The sequence below is a fragment of the Lynx rufus genome, unplaced genomic scaffold, assembly GCF_022079265.1.
Source record: "Lynx rufus isolate CCGP_SWC_20201006 ecotype Redwood Valley unplaced genomic scaffold, mLynRuf1.p SCAF_14, whole genome shotgun sequence".
NCBI lineage: Eukaryota > Metazoa > Chordata > Mammalia > Carnivora > Felidae > Lynx > Lynx rufus.
This window is the reverse complement of record NW_025814828.1, coordinates 14,730,585-14,756,814: the sequence shown is the minus strand read 5'-3', so window position 1 is coordinate 14,756,814 and position 26,230 is coordinate 14,730,585. Positions and strand designations below refer to the sequence as shown.

The following is a 26,230-nucleotide window of genomic DNA, read 5'->3' as shown; positions in this document are numbered from 1 at the left end:
TAACATAAAAGGTATGATTAGAACAGTACAATATTAATTATAAATAAATGTTACAAATCCTATCAAATATGGGAGTTTAGAAAACAATTTAAGACATACAGTTAGTTCATCTGCTAACCCTTCAAAGGGATATGCTTGGATTACAATAAACCCCACGTTTAGTTTAGGCAAAAAAAATCTGTGGTAAGGGCATCGGTCAACATGAATTCTTCTATCCCTTGCAGTACCAGAACATGCCCTGGCTTTCCCAAGTTCAACAGGGATTGCACTAAAGCTGGAATGTACAGGGGAGAAACTGGCAAGAATGTCTTCTTCCTCAGTGGCACATTCTATCCATTCTCACACGAGATCCGAGGGGACTGGTGGTCCCTAAGGAACTCCTGTGCCTCTGAGATCCCTGACTAGCATTTGTGGCCGTGAGGAGCCAGAGGGCTCCACACATACAATATTGCACTCACCTTCATAAAGCTGAAAATACTGGCTGACCACCCCAGCCCAGCCCAGCCCAGCCCATTCCCCACCCACCCACACCCTCCCGTCCCCTCTCCACTGGCTTACCTACCCCCCCATCCCCTACCCCAGCGCACACTACAAGGCTGTCTCTTTTAAATCATTCAGATTTGGCATTCGAGACCGATTTGTTCTGTTATAAGGGTGCCCGTTTGGCCCACTCTTGGCACCCAGCTGTTCAGAGTAGGAGGGCCCCTCTGTGGCACTCCGGCTCACAGAGGACACGTGCCAACCAGGGTCCATCTGACCTGGCAGCTGGAGGGCTGGCCGGCCCTTGGGTGTGGGCTCCTGCCGGATGTTACTGCTCCCGCCAGAGGCCTGGCTCAGGGGGTGGATCCGAATTTCTGAGAAGGAATTTTTGGCTTGTTGAGTTGTTAAGGGCTGGAAGCGGGGGTCTGAGGAAGCCGGGTGATTTGAGGCTGAAGAGAGATGTAACAGCTTGCGCAGTGATTTTAACGGCTGGCTCTGGAAGAAAAGAGGAGAGCGCACATAGGAGTTCATTTAGAGTAGACTGGAGAGCTGCGAGAAGTGAGCACAGATCTGAGATGACTGCTTGTAGCCAGCACAGAGGGCATGGGGAAGGAGGGGCTAAATCCAGCCTTATCTGTCTTTCTGTTCATTTTCAGATAAGATCAAAATTATTTATCTTTAATGACAACTAGCTAAGAAATCTAGAGCTGGTGTGGTGGCGGATCAAAGGCTTAGGCACCTTCTATCTGGCTGCATCCCATCTTCACAGGGAAAGGATCTCCTGCTTCAGCCAGCAGGGAGCAGCAGAAGGAACATGCCTCTCCCTTTTTGAGAAGACTCCCCAACAGCTCCGCATAAAGCTGCCACTTATTTTTCACAAGCCGGGACTCAGCCATTCAACCATATCTAGCGGCAACAGAGAACTGAAGAAATGTAATGTTTCAATTAGGTAGCAGCGTACTCAGCTACAAATTGCATATCCCCCTTCTGTTCTTATCTCCCCGATTTTCCCTTTCCCTTGACATTGCAAAAATCTAAACGTTCCCTTTCCACACTTTTACCTTTTGGGGGGTAGGGTAAGATTTGAACACTGAAAAGTGAGCAAAGCAGAGAAAAAGGAGCAAAAGCCCTACAGACGCTAAAACACAGTTCCCTCACAGGAGGTTCTGGATTCCTAACATGGGCTTAAGAGCTGCCCTGCTTGTCTGCTGCGTGGCTGGAGCCCAGACCCCACTGGTGCTGTACTGCGGAGGGGGATTGTGCTTCAAGGCAGAAGGGAGGGTCCTGGCAGCCATCTGCCCCACACTGGCCAACTATTCTCAGGCAACTGCTGAGCTGTGGGCTTCCCCACTGGCGAAAGGTGGCTCACTCCTTCTCCTCCTCTATGTGCTGTGTGATGAGGCTCACCATCAGAAGAGGCATGTGAAAGCATCCTGAAATTCAAGGTCCAGGGACCCTGCCATCAGGATGTAGCCCTAGCCTTGGGGCACCTCTGGCTGCCAACCTTCAAGGGCCATGCGTTTAAGGGCTCAGCAAAGTTTTAATAAAATGTCGATGATCTCAAGGAACAGAGCACTGAAATCAAAGGGAAATTGCTTGAGAATGGACTCAGGTAGAAACTGCTCCTGAGGAAGCATCCTCCGTGGCCATTCCAAAGTCTGCCTAAGAAAGCTCTGTGGTCCCCAGGGAAGGTGGCACAGTACGGTACACACTGTGTGTTTTTTGTTATTGAAATTGGTATGATAACACAATGCGACTCCTGGTGATTTTTATGGCCCTGACCACATGTAACTATCGAGCAATTACAATAATTTGGGTCCAGCTGGATATATAAGGTAACCTGAAAAGAGCATCTTAGCGAAACAAATGGCTACACAAAGAAGGTTCTAAAGCCCCACGTTCTTTTTTATAAAACTGGGAAGAGGATGTCAGGCCCTCACTCAGAGCCCTGTGCTCTTAATTCAGATACATGTCCAATAACATGGATATCTGGTTCCCTACACCTTCTCTGTCCCCTTCCCTCCTCCCAGCCTATACTATGTTAGAAGCAGAAAATATAAAAGGTTGGGCAAATGCAAGTGAAATCTGGGAACTTGTGTCAGTGGCTCTAAGTAACAGTTAAAGAAAGTAAACAAAAAACCTATGCAAATAGACCCTCTTCCTCCGAATCACAGAAATCTGTGGCCATCTATAGGTACAAGAAGTCCTAGAGCCTCAAAAGCTCATAGAGGCTATCAGAAATTATAGTACAGAGGAATACTGGGTTTATAAAAATATTAATATGATCAAAAAACTAGTTAGATTATGTTACTGTGCTCATTACGGGATACTGAAAAGATGCAATATTAAAACACTCCTAATCAAAACAGTTGTTCAAAGGAGATAAACCTCAGTTACCTAAAAAATTTACTGATTGCATTTTCTGCTTATTCCCCCTATGGCAGATAAATGTGATTGCACAATACTGTCTAATATGCAGTTCCTAATGCAACTGCTCAATTTCTATCAAAAATAGTATTGATTTCATAAGTTTATTCTTTCAAGAAAGGTTATCATGTCTGTCTTTCAAGGCCTAATTCATATGCTACCACATTTAATGAAACCTTCATCTTCCCACTCTCACCTCCCCTGCATTTGATGGCATGTCTCACTTTTTACCATGAATGATGATTATTTATAGATTCTCTCTCTCTCTTCTAGGATATGTAGTATTTATGGGCTGGGACCACACCTTAATTATCCCTCTTAATCCCCTCCAACATCCACCCACCACGCCCAGCCTGGGCTAGCTGAAGGCTAATGGAATCTCACTTTTTTTCCCATGAGAACATGGGTCACTGAAACAAGATTCATTTGGACTCCCGAAGTGCACCTGGCTATTAGAGAGGGTATATTCTGAGGAGGCTCTCAGCCTTGTTGTAACACAGAGGCTAAATTCCTCAACCCTGCCCTCCACTCAAGAGAGACAGCCACTGCAGAGTCTAAGAATCTAGGAGTGAGGCAGGCACCGCTCACTTGGGTCTGTAAATCAGAGATCTTGTCAGGACGCCACTCCTTTGGTCTGCTGCCCGGGGTGCTAGCAGAGTGAATGGCTTTCTGTAGTGTCAGAAGATCAGGGCCATCAGGATTGGGTACCTAGAGCAGAATATGGACAAAGATTCAGTAAGAACCCCAATAAGCCTAATTAAGATATGCAACCACACCCAAGAGGAGAACAAAAGCAAATCAAATGAAACCGAAACTCGACCCCGCCGCCCCCAATAAAAAAAAAGAAACCAAAACTCTCCCGACGTTCACAATGCAAGTGATGCCAGTTAAATTCTGCTGCCCTCTTAATAATTTTCCCTGCATTAGGAAAAATTGGCAGATGTCATGCAGCTTTGTTAAAACCTCAACCCTTAAAGCATTCCCATGCTGTTAGTTTTAGTCGCTGTAAGAGAGAGCAGTTAAATTGGGCTGTACCAGGAACTGCTGTCGTATCCTCATTCCATATTGCAGTTAGGTTATGAACCAGTTCAATAAAACAAAAATTTGCTCCTGCTGGGAAAATGATCCAAACACTGTATTTGGCGGTGCCCAAAGAAGGCTAGCAGGCTTTCAAGGATACCAAAGTGGGAAAAGTATGGTTTGAATCATATTCCCAAGACACCGCCCAGTAAATCTGGGTCTAGCGTTATACACTATAAAAATGTTGGAAATTTGTGCCACAAATTCCAGATGAATGCAATTGGTCCATTCACCGATTTTGGTGAACACAGAATAATGCCAAATGCCAAGCAAAAGCCCTGGCTTTACACTAAGTGACCAGCAAAAGCTAGAGCCAGGCAAGGAAAAAGCAAATCACCAACCAAGAGAAGGTGTTTTCATGGAGCCTGCTAGCTCACTCAATTTAGTCAACTCAACTTGGTTTCAAAGAACAAACTGCCAACCAAGTGTTAACAAACTTTGTGAGTCAAATGAAAAGACACTGTTAATTGTAAATGTTAATCAAATTCTTTACAGGAAATAAGGGATTTTATGAATGCCATCTGCCGACAAGTGGGTAACCAGACAACCCAAACTAGTTCTTCCACTAGTTTGTTTAATAGCTTTTTATGCTTCAATTTCCTTAACTGATTCAGAAAATCCAGAATGGCGAAGAATTGATATTTCAGTGAATTTATGGAACTGGCTCAGGTACTTAACTAGCACAAAGAGAATATGACCCCATGAAAATAAGACATGCTGTTGTCATCAGTAAAACAAGTTTACTGGAGCAGTTTTCAGGGCTACCATACATAAAAATGGGTACCATGGGTGGAGTGACTACAGGAAGCTTTTTCAAAGAAGAACTATGCTTTAAATGATTCTTTGAATTAAAAAGAGGAAAGAGGGATTTCTTGATGCTTGGATTCTCCCCGTTGGTGGAATCTGTCTGCAATATAAGATACAAATAAACTAATTGCAAAAAAAAAATAAAAAAAAAAGAGAAAAGAAAAAAGACAAGAAAAGAAAAAAGAAAAAGCAAAGAAAGAGAAAAAAAGAAAAGAAAAAAAGGTGTTCTTACTGAAACTCCTAGCCCTTGGAAGCCCTGATACTGTTAAATATTGATAGTCACTTAAGGAATCTCTGTGCTGTTGTGTGCACCTAGAAGTTCTGTGTCATTTCTCACTTGGACATGAAGATGCCAACAATGTAAATTTAAGACCTACAAAAACTTCAATGTATATAAAGAACATGTGGTCATGATCCTTACCTATAGTAGGAATGCCTAGAAACTTACAGATATCTATTCACATTGAGCTTAACAAAACATTTAAGGATTTATTTATTATCAGAAATACGATTATTACAAAGAACTATGTTTAAAGAGCTACTGATGAACTTCAGTCTTTTCCTAATTGCTAGAGAGGACTTCAGCAACTAAATAATTGACCACGTAATCTGCCTATAGGGGGAAAAAAAGAGAAGATACTGCAAACCCTTTTGAACATGGTCTATTGTTGAACCAGAAAACATCACTTGGAAGAGGAATTATCACTGTTACAGGATTCTACCATCGAGGAAGAAGCCTGGTTCCATGCTGTTAAAGAAATATTTACCCCATGGAAACTATGTGGCACAATTCAGAATACAGGTTTTCAAAGTGAAAAAACAAAGTTCAATCTTTAAATTGACGCATGATTACCAATTGAGATACTAACTAACTAGGCTACAATTACCAAGTTGGCAAAGTCACCATATGCTCTGAGGGCTTATGCAACTCTGGATGTGGAACTGAGGCCAGATTTCCCAAGGCGGCTTCCAGATTTGCTTGAGTCAAAGCAGGCACCTTTACAATACAGAATTATTTTTTGGCACCACTCTTCCCTGTTTTGGATAGCTCAATTGTCAGAGATTGAGAATATATATGAAGGCATTCATACCACCTTGTATGAAGCCATTCAAGGAAGACAGCCCATGAAGGATTCTGTTCCCATGATGGGATCCCAGGGAAGAATTTAACTCACATCGCTAAGGAGACCACAAGAGAATTCCCAGGAATCAGCGGCCAGAGGCTCTCCACCAGAGATGGGCCTGTGGCACGGACTGAGTCTGGGCCTGTTATTTAGAAGACCCCACCTCTAGTTCTCCCAACTGATTATGTGGCTTTGGGCAGGTCACAACTGGCCTGGGTAGTCTTCTACCAGTGAAATAAAGGTGTTAAACTAGATTTAGGACCCACTGAGGTTTTAAAATGTCCTGTTTCTCTATGTGCACTGGGCATTACATTTCTTTTTTATTTTTTTTTAATCTTATGCAAATGCCACAAAGCTTTAAATCTTTCAAAGCTGGTTTACCTAGTTTCCTTTTGCTGAGTCATAGAAAGTGAAAAACAAAACAAAACAAAACAAAACAAAAACAAAACAAAACAAACTACCTTTAATTCTGTTTCAATACTCACTTGAAGGAGACAGAGTTAACATAATGCCAGGCTTAGGAGCCTGAGATCTGGCAGGATATAGAGGGCTCTTTGGAAATCTTACTCTAGATACCAAAGTCCTTAAAAATTTTTCTTTTAATTAAAAAATGCAGCGGCACAAATAATTTTTGACTTGGAAGGCTTAAAACATAGTGGCCTATACAGAGATATTTTGCAGTTACATTACATACCGAAAATGAAATGTATAAAAACCTAAAAAAAGTAAGTTCAAGTGGAGAGACTGTTAGAAAATAATTTTCTTATTTATACTAACCTATACTTTTTGAAAATCTAAAATTTAAAAATCTAGAATTTGAACCAGATCCTGAATAACAGAGTCAATCAACATATCAACTCAGGCCGTAGTAGGCCAGGGGCTTTAGGTTTAATGTTAGTCTAATGCAGACTGACATCAAAAGCCAAATCTATACACAAAACACCTTCAATTCCTTGGTTCCTGCTACGTTCTTCCACTTAATTACCCCACAGTGGCTACAGACCTGAGGTTAAGAACAAAAACAAAATCCTCAGAATAAAAATAACAGTGGTGAGGAGAGGTAGCCTAAGTTCAACGTTCATGATGGATAAGTATGTTCTACAGACAATGATAAAAGTTTTACTTTATTAGCACTTTAAATATTTTAAGCTCCTCTACTTTAAATAAATCTGGCCTATTTTATTCATCCAGTGTAAATAATAAATGTAGCAATATTTGAGTGGCATTTTGATTTAAGTGAATTTCAGTTAAAGGCACAGGTAGTGTTTTTTTTTCTTTTTTAAACACTTCAGGAATATTATGCCGCGATTAAAATGAAGATAACAAGATCTGTGTAGTAAAATATATATTGTGTGTATGTGTGATTGATAGATATATTTACTATTAAAAGCCAGGACACAAAACTATACTACAAGGATTACTATTATTTAAAACAAACTTAAAAACCACCTTCTTTCCACAAACATGCATAGGGTAAAAGCTAGGAGAAATATACCAAAATCTTACTGCTAGTTGTAATAGGGTGATAAGATTAGAAAGCATTTTTTTCTCAATTTTTCTACAATGAGCTCATTTATTTTACAATGAAATATATCAATTTAACAAATAAGCAAATGAAAGAATAGTCTAGAAAGGTAATCTAGAAAGATCTTTATTAATACTTCTAAAACATCTGTGATCCTTACTTTGGGTGTTCCATCCTTTTTCCTACTATCATCTATCTTGTTACTTACCAATGAGTCATAGTCCTAGAATCTTTTTCCCTTTTAAAATAAATGAAAGTCAATCATGTAAGATGTAGAAATAGAAACAAAATCATTTAAAATAGCTGACTCAACAAGCAAAGGGGGAAGCAGGCCTCACGTGGGTGAAGAAAGCTCCCGCTGGCCTGGAGGCCTCGCTTCCCCATGTTTCCTCACGTCACTAACCAGCAGAATCCTTGCTTGGGTGGTTCAGTGATGTGATGTGCACGGTTCCATGGAGCCAAACCTTGGTTCAGGCAGCGGGCTCCCAGGAGATAAGACTCGTTCCATTTCACAGTTCAGTCACAAGATAAACATGTCTTCCTACTAAAGCAAGCCCTGAAATGTCAAATACTATTCTCCTCTCTGTGATTAGGCAGCCCAGAAATGCATTTGTCAACAGGGGAACTGGAAAACCAGCCAGGGAAGAATAATGAATGATGGGTAGTTATAAACTTCCAGGATTTAAGCATAAACCAAAACCATTTCCTAAGTTTTCACATATCTTTACTCCCCAAAGAAAACTAAATCCTGTAGCTTCATAGTTTTTTTTTTTTTTTTACATGGATAAGGTGTTTACTGAGAGAGGTTTAAAGTGTTCTCTGTAATCCAAATTAAATTTCTTCTATTCTTAGAGATTCTGTGGAATCTGGAAAAGGCTCTTTGAGAGGAAAATAGTTGTATAGAATTTAGAAAGACACATATACAATGTATGTATGTCAAATCTCAATAAGAAAATAATTCACTTTGATTGTCACATACAAAATGTAAAGTACCCACAGACTAATGCAGACTCGTATGTCACTGTATATAGAAAGTACCCATCTACTTACTGTTTGAGATTTCTTCTTTTTCTTTTTCATTGACCTGAAAAAACCTTGTTTTTCCTTTTCCTTGAGTTGTTCAGAATGACTAATGTTTTCAGGACTTTTCCTAAATGGGAAGACATTTTTATCATATTGATCTTTCAATCGTTCTCCTGCCATTATATGACAAATATAATGAAGACTAAAAAATGCATGAAACCAGATTCAAACAGCCATGAAAAATCAAGCACGTAGGTGAAGAGCCTCTAAAAAGCACAGGAGGAACTGAATCTAATCAACCATGGTTAATGATTAGCCTTTAGCACAGGCTCACTTTGAGCTATTATTACAAATGATCTGGTAACTGTGCTGCAGGACCATTTTCATGCTGTTGAAAACCTCTGAATGTGAGAGTCTGAAAAGCACACAGTTTAAAGGATGCCTTTTCCATAACCCTCCAAGGGAAATAACTGAAACATTTTCAATATCTTCATTTTTCTATTTACCTTTTAAAAACCAACTCAACAAGTTCATTACTAGTGGCTTGCCAAGATATTAAACATAAAAAACAAAACAAAGCAAAAAAAAAAACAAAAACAAAAACAAAAACGGTGGTACAAAAGCATTGTAAATAAAAGCAAAAATTGCCTTGAACTGGAAAATTCCCTTATAAAAATGTTGTATTTATTTATTGAAACTAAATTGAAAAATAGATCAGGTAAAAAAAATATAGACAAGATGAATGCTTTAATACAAAGCACTCTTGGGAAAAAAAGCTTCTAACTGAAAATACTGACAACATTAAGCTTCATAGCACTGACACCATCAGGTATTTTAATATAAATAGAAGGTATGAATAGACAGCAAACGGGACATCTTGGCCCTAATAAATTGGTGACTTGTATGTTAATAGGCCCTGTATTATTTAATTTACAGTCTTTAAAAAGCAACCCAACTGGTGTTGTTCAAAAAGACACATTCCATGGGCTCTACTTAAAATGTTAATATATGACTGTGGAAAGCCATTTTCTAAAATGATTGAATTCCTTCTATTAGCTGTTCCCTAAAATCAAGGCGAGAGTGCATTCATATTTATGGTTTTAGAACACCTAACGGTGAAGAAGTTACTAAAACTTCTAAGACAGTATGAGCAAAGCAGCATCCTTTACTTGATTAAATCTGTGTGAAGGCAGAAAACATCTATACAAACTATTACAGAGCCACATGATAAAAAATACCATGAAGTTATCAAAAATAAATCACATCTTCAAAGAATTTTCAGTCATCTAAAGAAATATTTAAACTATAATACTAGGTGAAAACCACAAGATTCAAAACTTCCTACATAGTGTGAGCCCAACTGTATTTTAAAAGGGGGGCATATATGTGTCTATACACACATTTTTTTTAAGGCAGGAATAAAATAAAATCTTAATAGCTATCATCTCTGGGTAATAAGATTATTGGTGATTTATTACTCTTCTTTTTAGTTTCAACATCAAACATGTACTACAGATATAATAAAAAGGTTGGACAAACCACAGAAAATTTATTTGAAAAATCAAAAACTCAAGATCTAAGACAATAAGGGAAGAGATTTAAAAAGAGAAACAGATAAAAAACAAAACAAAACAGGAAAACATGACTGAAAGAGCAACGATCATCTCTTCTTGTTTAGCTTAAAAGTTAATGGGAATACCGAGGAAGTAAAAACCCGTACTGTACGCCCAAGTGTTCCTGAAACTCATTAGGACCTGCAATTTTCAACATCAATGAGAGAGTTCCAAGTTCTGAAGTAAAACTTTCATAATACAACACAACCGATAAAAATAACTAGCACCGGAATTCAGAATAATACATTTACAATTTGAAAGCTAGAAAACCTCACACGATGGAATGGGTAAGGATGGAATAATGAAAAGTTTGATTCTAAGTAACACAGTAAAACAGTGTAGTTTGCTGGAATCACAAAAGTACAACTCTCAGGATTGAAAGGAACCTCAGAGAGCATCTAAACCAGCCAGCAATACAAATATTTTTACTGTCCTGTAACTTCCAGAAGTCAAAGAACTATTTGCTTATGATATAGCTTATATCCTTCCATAATGGGGGTCTGCACCTAACCTAGAAGCACAGCCAAGTATTCGGATTAACAGGCAGAATTTTTTACCAATCAGAATGTAAGTCTAACAAAACCTCAAAGGTATGCCGGGTAGTAAAAGTGCTTTCTGCCAATCCAGGAAATCTTTAAGGGGGACATGTTCATCATGACTGCAAGCTCAGGACAGGAATGGGCGTTACAGTGAGAATGTTAATGCTGGCATGAGAGCAAGAGAAGGCTTGAGACACTAGGCCCGGGAGGAGCAGATTTGGGAGGGGAAGAAGAGTCTCTATCCAGTAAGATGAAAGTGAAAGGGCCTCGTAAGGGTAATGAAAGAAAAGAAGGAGCAGGACAAAAAGCCCAGGGTTTGCAGTTCCTTGTGACCACAAAAGGCAGGGAAGATGAATCAGAGACCCTCTGCAGGGTCTGTCCAGAGACACTGGATAAACTAGAGCCCAGGGGAAGGGGGAATGATGAGGAAAACATCTTCAGACTGAAGCTGAGCAGAGATGGTGGGGCCAAGATTTACGCAGAGAAAGATTCCAGAGACCAAAACAGAAAAGGAAATAAATTACTCTTGGACTAGAAGATGAAAGCTAGGAGTGAAGCATGAGTGTGCATGCATCACAAAAGACACAAAAAGGAAGTCAGAGAGAAAGAAAAAGAGCACAAGTGTGTTGGGGGGAGACAGAGAGAAAGGACAGAGAAAGGGAGAAGCTACATGGAAAGACACACATGGCAGAGAATTAGAGAAACAAGGGAGAAAGCCTGGGAGACAGACTCAGAGAAGGGTGGACACGGAGAAAAGCTGCCTGGAACATAGGCACCTGAAAAGCTGTGTGTTGTACAAAAGAATGAAGACAGAGACTTCATCATTTACAACCAGCACTACTACAAATGAGTAAGAGTGTGTCCCCATAATTATCTCACTTGTGAATTCTAGATCCTATGATACGATTCTGTTGGTACAGGCAACAGACAGGTCCAAGAAGAGCAGTACAAGGGAAGGGTAGGTGGGTGGTCACATCCATATCAGGGGCAGGACCGTTGAGAAGGACCACCCAGCTAGTCACCTGGCCCGTTATCCAGGGCTGATTACACAGTTGGTGGGGGGCAGCAACCTCCCCCTGCTCTGACATCATTTAACACAACAGTTGTTTTACAGGGGGTGAAGAAGAAAGAGAAAATTCAAGAGACTCTCCTAAAAAAGGAAGGAATGAAAGCTGACTGAATCAAAGTCAACCAACATTTACGAAGCACTGTGTAGGTGGTAGGTCTGGTGTCAGGTGTTGGGGCCAGAGAGAAAAAGAAAACAAGGAGTGTGACCTCAAGCTGCTCACAGACTCAAGGCAGGACACTGGCAGGTTGGATAGAGGGTCAGAATCCTGGCTCGTCAGTAGAATCCCTCTGGGAGCAGCATGATATTCCCTGCTACCTCCCCTCCCCTGGCCATGGGACTAAGGTGATGTCTGAGAAGAAAATAATCAGTGAACAATTTTCTGAGTTATGGTAGCAAGCAATAATGGATGCCAACATATTCCTAACTTAACCAGAAGAAAAAGCTTGGGACTGTACAAGCAAGTGACAGCAATCCTTCGCTTACCTTAATCACTGGGTCTTCAAATTAATTTGGTTTACCGTATAAACATTACTTTTAAACCCAATTTTGACAGTAGTCTTTCCAAATGTATTTATACACTTTGTCTTTCTTAAGCAAAGTAAGAGCAGCCTATTTTATAAATATATATATGCTATATGCATTATCTATTCTACATGTGAAACCAGAAGGGCTAAAAATGATACTGCCACTGGGAGCCCGAGAAAAGGCAAAAATACCCCTCACCTCTCCCTGGCTATTATTTGGAATCTTTCTCCCTCTTCACACTGTCTTGTTACCTGGCATTATTTCTTGCCTGACAACCTCCAGGGCCAACTGCTAAAACTGTGCATAAGAGTAAACAGGCTTATAGGGAGAGTGAAGGTGTTTTCTCATTAGTAAGGATGAATCTGACTGCATTAACCCTGTTTTTCTTGTTCTGAGATATTCTGGCTTATCTCCCAGTTTGTAACTGGATTCTGGATAGCTGAGATGGCCAAAATAACTACCCTGGATAGTATACTATGATATCTATTATTTCATGATTATTTTTTAAAAATTTCTTTATTTTGAGAGAGAGAGCATGTGCATGGGCACACAAGCAGGGGAGGGACAGAGAGAGAGATTGACATATTGAGAGAGAGAGAGAGAGAGAGAGAGAGAGAGAGAGAGAGAGAGACTGACTCTCAAGCAGGCCCTGCATTGTGAGCTTGGAGCCTGACGTGGGGCTCGAACCCACGAACCACAAGATCATGACCCGAGCTGAAATCAAGAGTCAGACACCCCAACAATATCTATCACTCTAAAATATGATCTAGTAATTCGATTCTTCCATTGCACGAAGCATGTCCGCTGTACAAATATTCTCTTCCCAAAAGAAATGTGAAGTACTACTGTCAAGGAGAAACAGACTGCCCTTAGGCAAGTGATAATTTAGAAACAGCGAGTCACTATGTTACCATAACAAGGCTCGTTCACGTTTTTGTAAGTTATCAAGCTGCGTTTCTCTCAAATATACACAGTATGGTGAACCAATGAGATATCTTGTTCAAAGACAAAAAAGTTAAGGTAAGTCTCCCGAAGGACAAGTACATAGCAGTCTTAACATGAGGGGCAGTGGAAACAAGAGAATACTGCAATTCAAGCTGCTAATTCTGAAATTCTCTGAAGCCTCATAACAGCAGAATCAGAGTAGGGGTGACTCGTTGAAGACGTGTCTAAAGTCTAAAGTTCAACGTCCCAATTATGTCTCTAATTCTTTTTAAAAAAAAAAAAAAAATCTGTTTCCAGGTTTCTACATATACCCTGGTCTAACCAAGCTCTACTCAAATGGACTATCAAAAAGACAGAAACAGGGGTGCCTGGGTGGCTCAGTTGGTTGAGTGTCTGACTTTGGCTCAGGTCATGATCTTGCGATCTGTGAGTTTGAGCCCCACATCAGGCTCTGTGCTGACCCCTCAGAGCCTGGAGCCTGCTTCGGATTCTGTGTCTCCCTCTCTCTGTCCCTCCCCCACTCATGCTCTGTGTGTCTCTCTCTCTCTCTCTCTCTCTGTCAAAAATAAATAAACTTAAAAAAAAAAAAAGACAGAAACAGTATGTTGTTCATACTGCCTATCCCATGTTTGGTTTTGTTTTGATCTGACCTACCTAAGGTTGATAGAACCATGTTAATCTTTAATTGATGCTCTTTTAAACCATCACCACTCCATCATGCAATAACCAAGAGGAAAAACCATTTCTTCTCTACTTCCGTATTCTCACTAATGAGAGACACTACACTCATGGCTTGTCAAAGCTGGTAACTACAAGAAGTTGTAGTACAGAAGAGCTGGTCTACAGTCACATAGAAAACGTACCAAAGTTTATCAGCAAAGGAAGTGGAGGGGAGACACCTGACAAGTCATACTGAAGTCAGAAGACATTAAGGATATAAACTACTGCAGCTAACAGTAACAAGTCACGTTGTGCCACGCACTGCTTTAGGTGCTTTTGATGTTCTCCTTCATTTAATGATCACATTAATCCTCTGAGGGAAGTAGTATTCTTAGCCCTATTTTACAGATGAGGAGACTGAAGGACAGAGGTTCAAGTCACACAGACAAGAGTCCAACCTCTTAGCCATTAATGTAAAGACTTTCATTTAATAAATGAGGCAATGGACGTAAACTGTGCTTATAAAAGTATTTACAGCTTTAAAACCATCATTTTTATTATTATCTTAAAAATAATTAAATTGTTTTCACCATAGGGCACAGTAACACTAAGACCTCAATACAACCCTGCCAGCAGTGTGAAAATTACGCAACCACCTAGGGTCAGGAGTACTGAAGGACCTCAGACCCTTCTATGGCTTCTAGCAACAAACACCAGAGTTGAAATCTGACAGGATCGTCTACATTATTATTATTTTTTTTAAAGGTCCTTGGGGTGCCCGGGTGGCTCAGTTGGTTAAGAATCCAACTCTTGATTTTGGCTCAGGTCATGACCTCATGGTCTGTAAGTTCGAGCCCCGCATATGGTGCTGTGCTGTGTGGAGTCAGCTTCGGCTTCTTTATCTCCCTCTCTCTCTCTCTGCCCCTCCCCTGCTTGCTCACCGGCTCAGCTCTCTCTCAAAGATAAACATTTAAAAAAAAAAAAAAAAGCTTATAAAATAAAACAAAATGTCCTTATTCCCCAAACACATCTGCTGATGAGATTTAATACACAAAATAATTCTCTCCCTGCCTTTTTACTACATATGACGCAAAGGACATAAAAGGATAAGCAAAGCTGGCACGTCATTTTAACCTTTGACTACCATTATGCTTTTGTGGTGGCATAAAAGGTGTTGCCCTATTTCTATCTTTTCACCCTGAATGAAAGACAGGTGGCATCGAGGTGAAAGGTACAAGCTTTGGAGTCAGACCTCATCTAGGTCTAGATCCTGGCTCCCCTCTCCCTGCAATGGGCCGTCCAGTGCCAGGCAAGTGCTTTCCTTTTTCTAAGCTGCAGCTTCCTCACTTACAGACTGTGAGCCACCCCTGTCTCAAGGGCTAACTGTAAGAACCAAGCGAGATGGTGCACACAAAGTGCTAAGCAAAGTGTCCGCTATGTGATTCAACGGCAACGAAAGAGACAGTGAAGGACATCATTCCTATCAGAAGAATGCAATGGAAGATGTGAGGCATTTATTGACCCGGCAGATTTTTCTTTTACATGACATTTAATATAAACGCTGAACTTGAAATAAATCATTACAAATAATGGCAAATCATCATCTCCTTAACAAACACTCTCTCTTGAGAAAGAAAGCAAGCTAAAAAGTGTATTCCAGATTTCTTTGAAATCTCCAATCTACAATTGGAAAAAAGAGTAAAAACAAACCAGAATACTCACCATGGATCGAATGCTGGTTGTCTTTTTGAGTGGTTAGTTCCAGAACTACTCTCTGATGGTAGGGAAGACACTCTGGTTGATACATTATTTTCATGGAAAGAATTGTCTGGACGAGGAGATGGCACTGAATAAAGAAAACATCAGTCACGGAGGTACTTTTTTGGCCAAAGCAGTTCTTAATTGATTCGATTGCATTGTCTCTCACACAAATAAAATAAATAAATAAATAAATAAGTCAAAATCCTTCTCTGCCCTTTATATAACTTTTGTGTTTTCTGAGGGTGGAGGCATTCTAGGGAACATTCCCCTCCCCACCCCAACCCCACCCCCCTGGTAATTATCACATTAACCCACATGGGTCAGTTAACGTCAGGCAATATACATTCAAAACAGAAACTGACCTGTCAGCTGATTAACTGAGGAACATCATAGGATATTTAAAAGTATGAATAGGACAGCCCCCCCACCGCTTCACTGTTTTGACGTTCTTTGAAGTGGAGGCTTTCTTATATCAAGACTCAACTATGCAAAATCTATTCTTAGTCTGAAGTGACTCTTAACAATATGTGTGCTGGAATATACTAACTGTGCTTTAAGCCTTACACTTGGGAGGCAGAGTCAATTTTGTATTGTTTAAAACTAAATTCCAAAGAAATTCGGTTATTTGCAAAAAATACTATTTTCCTCTAAGTTCTTAATCCAGGAATGAACAGAAAGACAAACCATAACATACATGAGTAAATACTTTCCTGCCCTTTGCAGTGGGGGTGGGGGCGTTAGCATCTTTTTCTGTCAATTTCTAAGCTTGGTCATAAATCAAAATATATTGCAAATTTCATCACAAAAGAAATATACAGGCTGAATATCAAGATAAATGACACCATTTCACTTGACTTTTGACCAGCAGGACTGAAAACAGGAAGTATTCTGGAAACATCGGTCATTTCAATGATACCACTAAATCTTCATCCAGTTAGATTTAGTAGAATCATTGAAATGACAGATCTTTCCAGATGTTTCACCTAGTTAAATCTTTTCCTTTTATTTCTGGACTTTATAAAATAAAAAAAAAGTTCTACCTGCCAAACCCTGAAGTAGATTATGAGGAAGACAAATGAGAGGCTTTGCTGATATGAGCCAATTTAATTTACTTGCAATCAAACTAAAACTGTCTTTCCTAATTAATCAAAACTTTGTGAACATTTTATATTAAAGTATATACCCCAGACACCTATAGAAATAACAAAGGTATGCTCCATTTTGGAAGTAAAACTTACAGTGAAAGAAGAAAAGGCATTTGCTCATATACACTAGAATATTTTAACTCACTTTAACCTGAATTAAAATTTTAGTCCCTTAAGATTCTAAAGTAACCATAGCATGAGAAAAAACAGAGTGCATTAAAGGTATATTTATTGCCCTATGTTCTTTTCAAATGCGGAGGTGGGAGGGAACAAGTAGCCTAATCAACATACATTTAGTCCTAAATAACACTTCTATACACTTATTTAGCTCAGGTTTTGAGTTAAAATGACCAAGCAGCTGTCTGTGTTCTCCCCCAATTCCTGCCCCTTTCCAGCTGTCTTCCCAAATCAACAGCATAGTGAGAAGCCAAAAGATGTGGGTGGGGGCGACTGTAGAAGGTCATGATGACTCTTGGAGGCTTTAAGAAGCTGAGCCTCTGGAACACCCAGGACCTTGCCCCTTCCCTGGTGGGCTTGCTGTTAAGTCTCCCCACTAGGGGCTAGGGCTCTGCATGGGCTCTCATTCTATTACTGCATAGCTCTTCAAAGAGGATCCCTTTCTCTGTCAACATCTCCTAAATCCATACAGCCTCCAAAGCATCTGTTTTAGTTGCCAGTTAACCATCAAAGTATATTTAAAAAACTTTTTTTTAGTTTTTATTTATTTATTTTGAGGTGGAGGGCAGAGAGCGAGGAGAGAATCCCAAGCAGACTTCCGCTGTCAGTGTCAGCTCGACACAGGGCTGGAACCCATGAACCATGAGATCATGACCTCAGCTGAAATCAAGAGGTGGATGCTTAACCGACTAGCCACTGAGGCACCCCTAAAGTGCATTTTTTTTTAATATTTATTTTGAGAACGCACACGCAAGTGCGGGAGGAGCAGAGAGAGAGAATCCCAAGCAGGCTCCACACTCAGCACAGAGCCTGTCTTGGGGCTTGATCTCATGACTGCGAGATCATGACCTGAGCAGAAATGCTCAGAAATGCATGAGCAGAAATGCTCAACTGACTAAGCCGCCCAGGCTCCCCTCGAAGTATACTTTTTAAGGCTGTGCAAGTGCACTTGAAGATTTTCTTTCATTCAATCAACAAATATTTATGAGGGGCATCTGGGTGGCTCAGTCGGTTAAGCATCCACTTCAGCTCAGGTCATGATCTTATGGTTAAGTGGGTTTGAGCCCCACATCAGGCTCTGTGCTAACAGCTCAGAACCTGGAGCCTGCTTCAGATTCTGTGTCTCCCTCTCTCTCTGCACCTCCCCCACTCATACTCTGTCTGTCTCTTAAAAGTAAATAAATGTTGAAAACATTTTTTTAATTTATTAACAACAACAACAACAACAACAAATACTTGGAAACTGCTAGGCAGTGTGCTAGTCAATGAGGGTAAAAGAGGAAAATATGATAAAGGGGCTTGCAACCTTGTGAGAGAGAAATGTAGACAAAGAATCAGTACCATGTAGTCTGTGTCATGTTAGAGGCCTAGACAAGGAACCATGGGTAGAACAGAGAAGAACACACTGGACTTTGGGTGGAAAGGGAAGACATCATACAACAGAGGACTTCAAAGGAGGACCTTTAAAGGGACAGGAACAAGCGATCCCAGCACGGGGAGGAGTGTGTTTCAAGATGGAGGAGCAGCAGCTAGAGAGGATGGCAAGGGCCAGGGCATGGCATGTCTGGAAAGTCATCTTAGGGAATTCACATTTTGTTCTGATGTCAATGGGAAACCACCAGAGGACTCTTAGCAGGTAAGAGGTAGAGGCCTGGGGGCAGGGCGGGGGGTAGGGGCAGGCAATGAGTTGCCTTGCTCTATTTTTCCCCCTGTAGCATTTATTACCCTTTACTTTCTACATAATTATTACATTTAGTGTGGTTCTCTCCTCATTCTCGCGTAAGCTCCGTGAAGGTGGAGACCTTTGGCTGCCTTGTTCATTGACATGTTCTAAATTAGAACAGTACCAGGTACACAGGTGACATCAATAAATATGACTTAATTGAATGAATGAGTGGTATGGTCAGAACACAGCTTCAAGTGGATCATTCCAAGGACTGGTTTGATGGCAACCCTGGGAGACAGGGAGATCAGGTGGGAGGCTACACAAAGAACCTAACTCAGAAGCCATGAGGGCCTGAACTAAGACAGTGGGACACAAAGCAGAGAGAAGTGTTGGAAGGCGGCAGTGCAGACAAGAATGGCACTGACCTGAAGTCAGGGCAGTGAAGTGTTGTGGAGGCCATGGGCTGGAGGTGTAGTGAGGGGGAAGGGAGAGAGGACCCCAGGGGGTGCTAGCGGCTGGGCTTACCTCGGTAGAAACTGCCAACTCTCCTCGGAACAGGATCATTGTACAGGTGTCTATTTTCTTTGGGGGCGGTGCCATCATCAGAGTGGGGGTCATGATATGCTCCACCCTGAGACAAGAAACAGGTTTATAAAAAGTAACAACAGAGCGATGATGATTTGGCCTATGAACTTACAACAGTGCCTAATTGATCCATAACTTACTCCAGCATCTTTTAAAGAGAACTCAGAATTATGGCATGAGGAAGACTACTTAACTTTATAAGCCCTTACATTATTTGTGGGAGAAGGACTATGAAGAAATTTGAAAAGATAGGCTGTAATGATGTCACATGACCACTCTTTACAGACAAGTTTTAGGGTAAAAGTTAGCAACTGTGGAGAATTCAGACCTCAGACTTCTGCCTTGCGTGGAATGAAGAGGTGCCTTCTCTGGAGGATTCTTTACCGGAAGATCGAGCCACAGTCATCTCTGGAGGGAGCTGTTCTCCAGGCTGGAAGTCAAATTTAAAAGGATTTATAAGAGTGTCCTGTTCCTAGGGATGAAAATCACCTAACTCGCCACGGGCTTTATTTGGCATAATTACTACCTTCACCAGCTAAAATAAAAAATGTTAGTTGGCTAAAATACAAATTGTCCCATAAAAGAGTGAATCATCTGATGAATGTAAAATAATTCAAACAAATGTCACACAGATGGAAAGTGAAATTCTCATTAAAGTTAAGGCAAGCAGGGAAAGAATTACGCTGAAAATAGTTCAATTAATTATTAAAAACAAAGAAAATTATCTTCCCAATATCTAGTCATATTTCTGTGCAGCACTCTAATTAGAGATTCTATTAGTTAATCCAAAATTTCTCTAGCAGATCCAAAATTATTTTTCATGAAGAACTTAAATGGCAGATTCAGATATAATCAAATATTCTTTGGATATATCAAGGAATAGAATCAGCACCCTTAATAATAGGGCTTAAAATTTCCTACCTACTGTAATGTATGTACTTAAATTTTCTTAATCTTCCGTACGATAACGGTATTTGTATTTCGTGTATTCTCTTAATCATAATCATGACAGCACACATCTCAGGAGACACTACCTATTTCTCTCAAGGAAGTGAGACACAAGCTAAGAGCAGCCTTGGTCCACAATGGTGTGTACTGAGGGGAAAAGCAGCATTTTCCACCCTTGAAGAAAACAAGATTAAGGAACAAAATTACCAAGCCATGAGGAGGAGTTGGCTGCTTTGTGTATTTGCACAACACACACACAGAGTATTATCTTGAGCCTTACGTGATGTATCAAAAACACTTTACTTGAATTTTAAATAGGATTCTCTCGGTCTTTGTCTCCCTCGCTCCCCAAATATACTATGAAAGAATATTTTGGGCAGGAAAATCATCCAATGTAGCCCTTCTTCCTACCTTGTGACAAGATCTCTTTTGAATTTTATCACCTGTATTGTTTACAAAGTCCTCTAGAAAAGTTTTTTTATTTATTTTTTTAATGTTAATTTTGAGAGAGAGGGAGTGACAGAGTGCAAGTGGGGAGGGGCAAAGGGAGAAAGAGACACAGAATCTCTAGCAGCCTCCAGGCTCTGAGCTGTCTACACAGAGCCCGATGCAGGGCCCGAACCCACAAACCGTGAGATCATGACCTGAGCCAGTGTTGGATGCTTTAACCAACTGAGCCACCCAGAAGCCCCTAGAAAAGTATTTTAGAAGACAAATGATTTACATCTAACCTAAACTCTTAAGTGACAGTGCTAGTTCAGTCCCCTTCCTCTTGTAGGTGGCCGCAATACTTTGTAAGAGAGCAACTCCCATTGTTTACTCATGGCTTTAGTTACTTGTCAAGCCATCTGCCATCTTTGTGCCTTTAAACTTGTACTGTCTTGCAGGTTGGCACTGTACCTCCTGAACTGGAGTTAAAGTTCTGTAACAGTTGGATCTGTGTTGAGTCCACAGTAACCATTCATAATTAGCTCATCTCCACCAGGTTCACAAAGTCGGGGTTTTTTGTTTGTTTGTTCTGGAACTGTGAGAACCACTCCATTTGTCTTTTCTCCAAGTTATAGCTTTCTGTTTTTCTTACTTCTTCTCTATTTACACTATGCTTAGTGCCAACACACTTTACCTGGTTTTGACCTCCATCTAACATCTAGGGGAGGCTGCCACATTCTGGAGATCTTTCTAGGCCCTACGGATTCTCTCTAGGTGGACTCCTCTGACCACTGCTCTGACTCCAATCATGGCATCTCCCACCACGTGCCATCTCTTCCACGTGCAAGTGTGCATCTCTTCCTCCCCCTCTCACCTGGGCACCAGTCCTTCCAACCTCATGCAGAACAGCTTTGCTTACGGGCCCAGGGTCACTTCAGCCTCAACAGGTCAGCACAATGCAGTGCTAAGAATGCTGGCCCTGGGACCTAGACACTGTTCTCATGATCCCAGCTCTGCCCTGGACTAGTTGGGTAAACTTAGGCAACCCATCTAACTTCTAGGAGCCTCAGCACACTCATCCACGAAATGAAGGGACTGAATTAGGTGACTTCAAAAGTCCTCTCTTGGGGCGCCTGGGTGGCTCGGTCAGTTAAGTGTGTGACTTCAGCTCAGGTCATGATCTCGCGGTCAGTGAGTTCAAGTCCCATGTCAGGCTCTGTGCTGATAGCTCAGAGCCTGGAGCCTGCTTTGGATTCTGTGTCTTCCTCTCTCTCTGCCCCTCCCCTGCTCACACTCTTTCTCTCTCTGTCTCTCTCTCTCTCCCTCAAAAATAAACATTAAAAACAAAAAATAAAAATAAATAAAAATAAAAAAGTCCTCTCTCCTACTCTGAAAAGGAGTTCCTAGGTAAGGAGCCCGAAGGCTTCCTTCTTCCTGTATTTAATCCTTCAATTCACACATCCTGTTGCATGTACTTCTGAGGAGTCCTTAGGACCCATGATTTCTGTTTCCCACTGCAGTGACTTTGTCTAGAACATACTCCCATCACCTCATACTTGAATTATTGCAAAAGCCACCTCAAATCTTGCATTTTTCACTGCAGCAATATGGAACAAATTGCAATCCCCAGAGCACACCATGCTGTTTTACGTCCCTTAGCTTTTGTCTTTTCTGCCTTCCCTTCCATCCTCTTTCCTAACATCAACTCCACTTTCTCCCCCTAGGTAAGCCCCAGAAATCTCTTCTCAGATGCCACCTTCCCTGGGAACCTTCCACAACCCCTGCCTAAACTGGGCCGTGCCTGTGCGTGGCACACTCACCTCTAGCACAGTGCGGGCACACAGCCTCACAGTTATTGCCATGACTGATCCCTGGCAAGTGTGCCCTAACATGCACTCCAAGAGGACAGGGACCATACCTTTTTCCTCTTTCTCAGGAGAGCCTATCATGGTGCCTCGGTCACTAAATACTTGAACACCATAAGAGACTCTTAAATACAGAGAACTAATTGAGGGTTGCTGGTGAGGTGCTGGGTGGGGATGGGCTAAAGGGGTGAGGGGCATTAAGGAGGGCACTTGTTGGGATGAGCGCTGGGTGTTATATGTAAGTGATGAATCACTTCATTCTACTCCTGAAACCATTATTACACTATATGCTAACGTGGATTTAAACAAAGTAATTAAAAAATGTAAAAGAAACAAAGGAAAAAGAATATACTTGAACACATCCTCATTCTTTAGCCATCAAAAACTTCTCTCTACATCCTAGCTCAGGGCAAGACCTTTAGTTGCTCCCAAAGCCATTTCTAACTGCTCCTGTTCATGATCTTTTCCTGTTCTCAACTCCTATTTATAGCCAGTGCCACAGTAATTTGCTTCTTAATTATTTCATTGTTATTATGTATCATTTAATCTTCCCTGAAAGAAGAGAAGTTTCTCAAGGGCAAGAACCCCTACCTCAGACTCTTTTGAGTGTCTGAGAACACCTAGAATAGAGACAGTGTTAAATGTCTAGAAAATAGGTCCCACCATCACGGAAGTAGCAACAACTAAATTTGTTCAAAACTCTGTGCCAGCCACTGGACACGGTGCTTTATACACCATGTTTCAACCTCACGGCACCACTCAGATGAGGAATCTGAGGCAAAGAGAGATTATATCACTTTCCCAAATTGACAGTCTGAAGCAGACCGCAGAACGAGGATACAAACTCAGGTGGGCCTGGCTTCCCAGCCTGAGCCCTTGGCTATGCAGACTGCTCATTTACTGACAATCTCCACCCCACCTTCAGCACCCATCTCGCTAACCCTCCATTATATATTCCATCCATATTTTCTGGAGTTCTGACACACGCTGATGAACCTATTTTCACATCTTCTAAAAGGGGAGTACAGTACTTTCCCTCCATGAAACGCTTTTCTCCTTCCGATATTGGCTTATCTCTACTCTCATTTCTTTGATGCAGATGAATGTTTCATAGCATGAAAATATAATTGAAAAAACATGTGTTCTGTTATAAGAATGCTACTTCTCTTAAGCAGGTTAGTGTCAGCAGTTCGAGTCTGAAAATCAGTAAGATGGAGGAAGCATTATGATAAAAATATTGCCTAGAGATTTACAAAAAAATCCAAAAGACTGCAAATTAACATTTATCTTGGTCTGAAGTCAAATTTACCTATAGTTCTAGAAAAAATTGAAATTTTTCAATTCAGTGAAAATGAGTAAGGTGTAAGTAAAAAGGGTATGTTTTAAGCAAATGTGGTCTGGAGAGACTGAAGAAAATCTCCACAAATCACACTAAATTTTGAGAAAACTAAAAATGAACCCATATAGCTGATGAGTTCTGTAATAAATCAAAACAGGATTCTCTCAACAAAATATGCCAGGAAGGAACACTTAAGAATAGAAGCAAATTTCTAAAAACACGGTTTGTTTTTTTTTTTTTCAGTTCTCTTGAGTACTCAACAATTGGCTTAAATAACTAATTATTTAAAACAGTCCTTTAAGTATCGCTTCCCTAAATGCATTTTATCAAAAAAGCACAAGCTCCTACAGTAGGGAAACTTGCACTGACCCCATTCACACCCCTGCACCACCTTCCCGTGATGAGCCAACAGATCTAGTCAAGGTCCTAAGCTGTACCTGAGGTGATAAGAGCTGCAGGCTGTTGGCCCTGGCCGCCATTCCTTGCCCTACGCTCAAGTTTCCGTCCAAGCCTTTGGCTCTCACTTTGTCCCGGGTCACGTACATGGAATGCCTGTGTGGACGCTGCTGGGAGGAAAAGGGGCTAGTGTAACCCAGCCCATAAGAAAAAGATTCATGAGGTGCGGACAGAGAATGGGAATGGCTGCTGTCCATGTGCTCTGGCAGCTTTAATTCCTCCATCGTTTTAGAATGCCTGGTTGTGGTTCGGCGGGAGTCAAGAGTGCCCTCACTTCGATTATTTCTCCCCGAGGGGCTCAGCAAAGTTCTCGTGTCGCTGTGCCTGGTGGGGGTCGGGCTGGTGGGAGAGTTCAAGTCCAAGCAGCTGGATGGGAAGTACCTACTGGTACTAGACTCTGCAATTTGGGCCCTGGCTTCAGAAAGGTTGCTCACAGACTTGGAGTCACTCAAAGCCCCGTGGCTTTTGGCCTTGGTCCTGTAGGAGGGACTCCTAGAGGACTGGGGAATAGTGTCAATGTAGCTATGCCGGCTCTGTTTTTCACTGGGCTGCAGCGTCCCGGCTTTGCTCTGAGAGCTTTCCATAAATGAGTGCCGGTTCTGCTGAGATCTGCTGCTTGACTTGAGGTACTTTGTGCCTGGGCCTTCCGAAGGCTTCGGGTCAATATTAAAATCAAACTCTGTCTTTGACTTAGCTTCTTTTGGGCTGAGAAGATGTGGTATATTGTTGTTGGTAAGATCTTTGCTGGTAGACCCAGGTTGGCTGCTTCCTTGATAGGTTTTGGTATGCATGGGACTAAGAGTAGCTCCAGCAAGATTTCCGTTTAGGAAAGTTTCATTGGCGGGAAGGCCTTCGTCAGCCCGGGGCAGACCCACACTTAGGTTCTGGATATCCTTGCTGTTGGATCTGTGGTGAGACTGCAAAGCAGTACTTTTACTGGCTTGATTTCTATGTTAAAAACAAAAGAAATACATCAGTTTCCTTCAATAGAACACACACAAAAAGTATTGTTTAAAAAAACACCTCAAAGACTAAAAACGTTAACTCACTCAAACGTGTCAACAAATCACAAGTAACCATAAGAAGAAAGCTGTTTACATCAAGTCAGTCTGCAACAAAGCACTGGTCCTGATGAAATGATTTTGGCATCCTTAAATGGTCAAGTAACTTGTTGCCAACCTCCTCTAACTGATAATCTGGGAAAGCATGTTTTTGCTATACTGGTGTTCACATGAGTGTTTGTTATAAGATGCCTGATAGGGAGAGAGCTAAGCTATAACAAACTCTTTGTAACTCTTTGCTTGAATATCAGAGGCAACGTTTAGATTTGAAGGTCATGATGTTCCATCCTTTTTATCTGTAAAACTTATTGCCTGCTTCAGACATAAATACTAACAGCACATACAGACATCAATATCTCTTTTTTAAAAAAAATATTTATTTATTTATTTGAGAGAGTGGGGGAGGGGCAGAGGGAGAGAGGGAGAGAGAGCATCCCAAGCAGGCTCCACGCTATCAGCACAGAGTCTGATGCAGGGCTGGATCTCACAAACCATGAGATCATGACCTGAGATGAAATCGAGAGGCAGACGTTTAACTGACTGAGCCACCCAGGCACCCCCATCAGTATCTCTCTTGTGTTTAGTCTGTATCATCAAAGACTGAAAATTCTTGCAATATACTCAATAAAATAAACACTCTAAAAAGAAATGTAAACTTTGCTGGAAAACACGATGATCAATGTTTGTTTTAGAGAAGTGGCAATACTTGGGGTACTTAGATAGCTCCTTTACACTAAACAAAAACGCGTCTCCAACTGGATCACAGGGATCTGGAGAGTTAATTTCTCTCCAGAAGACACAATTTATTCTCTTCTTCATCATCTCACATGTCATTATTCCAAACCGACTGAGACCTTCTTTAGGATTTAAAGCTTCATTTCCTATTTGGCTTAAAATACAAAATATGAATCCACAGGAAAACCTTGTCCTCCATTGGAAAGCTGAAACTGACCGCACAGCAAGTTCAGCTTGTTCTACTGT

At 41.1% G+C, this 26,230-nt stretch overlaps 1 protein-coding gene across 1 annotated transcript in view; it reads right to left on the bottom strand.

The window, feature by feature from the left end:
• Positions 1–588: 588 nt before the first annotated feature.
• The window catches only part of CDKL5 (cyclin dependent kinase like 5), a 192,591-nt gene continuing 166,949 nt past the window's right edge, over positions 589–26,230 (bottom strand). The window contains exons 12-18 of the mRNA XM_047075963.1: positions 24,170–25,136; positions 19,480–19,581; positions 19,092–19,197; positions 15,540–15,663; positions 8,494–8,593; positions 3,496–3,615; positions 589–975 (exon numbers count right to left, since the gene is read on the bottom strand). Of these exons, the coding sequence (XP_046931919.1) occupies positions 589–975; positions 3,496–3,615; positions 8,494–8,593; positions 15,540–15,663; positions 19,092–19,197; positions 19,480–19,581; positions 24,170–25,136 (1,906 nt within the window). The remainder of the gene's footprint in view (positions 976–3,495; positions 3,616–8,493; positions 8,594–15,539; positions 15,664–19,091; positions 19,198–19,479; positions 19,582–24,169; positions 25,137–26,230) is intronic.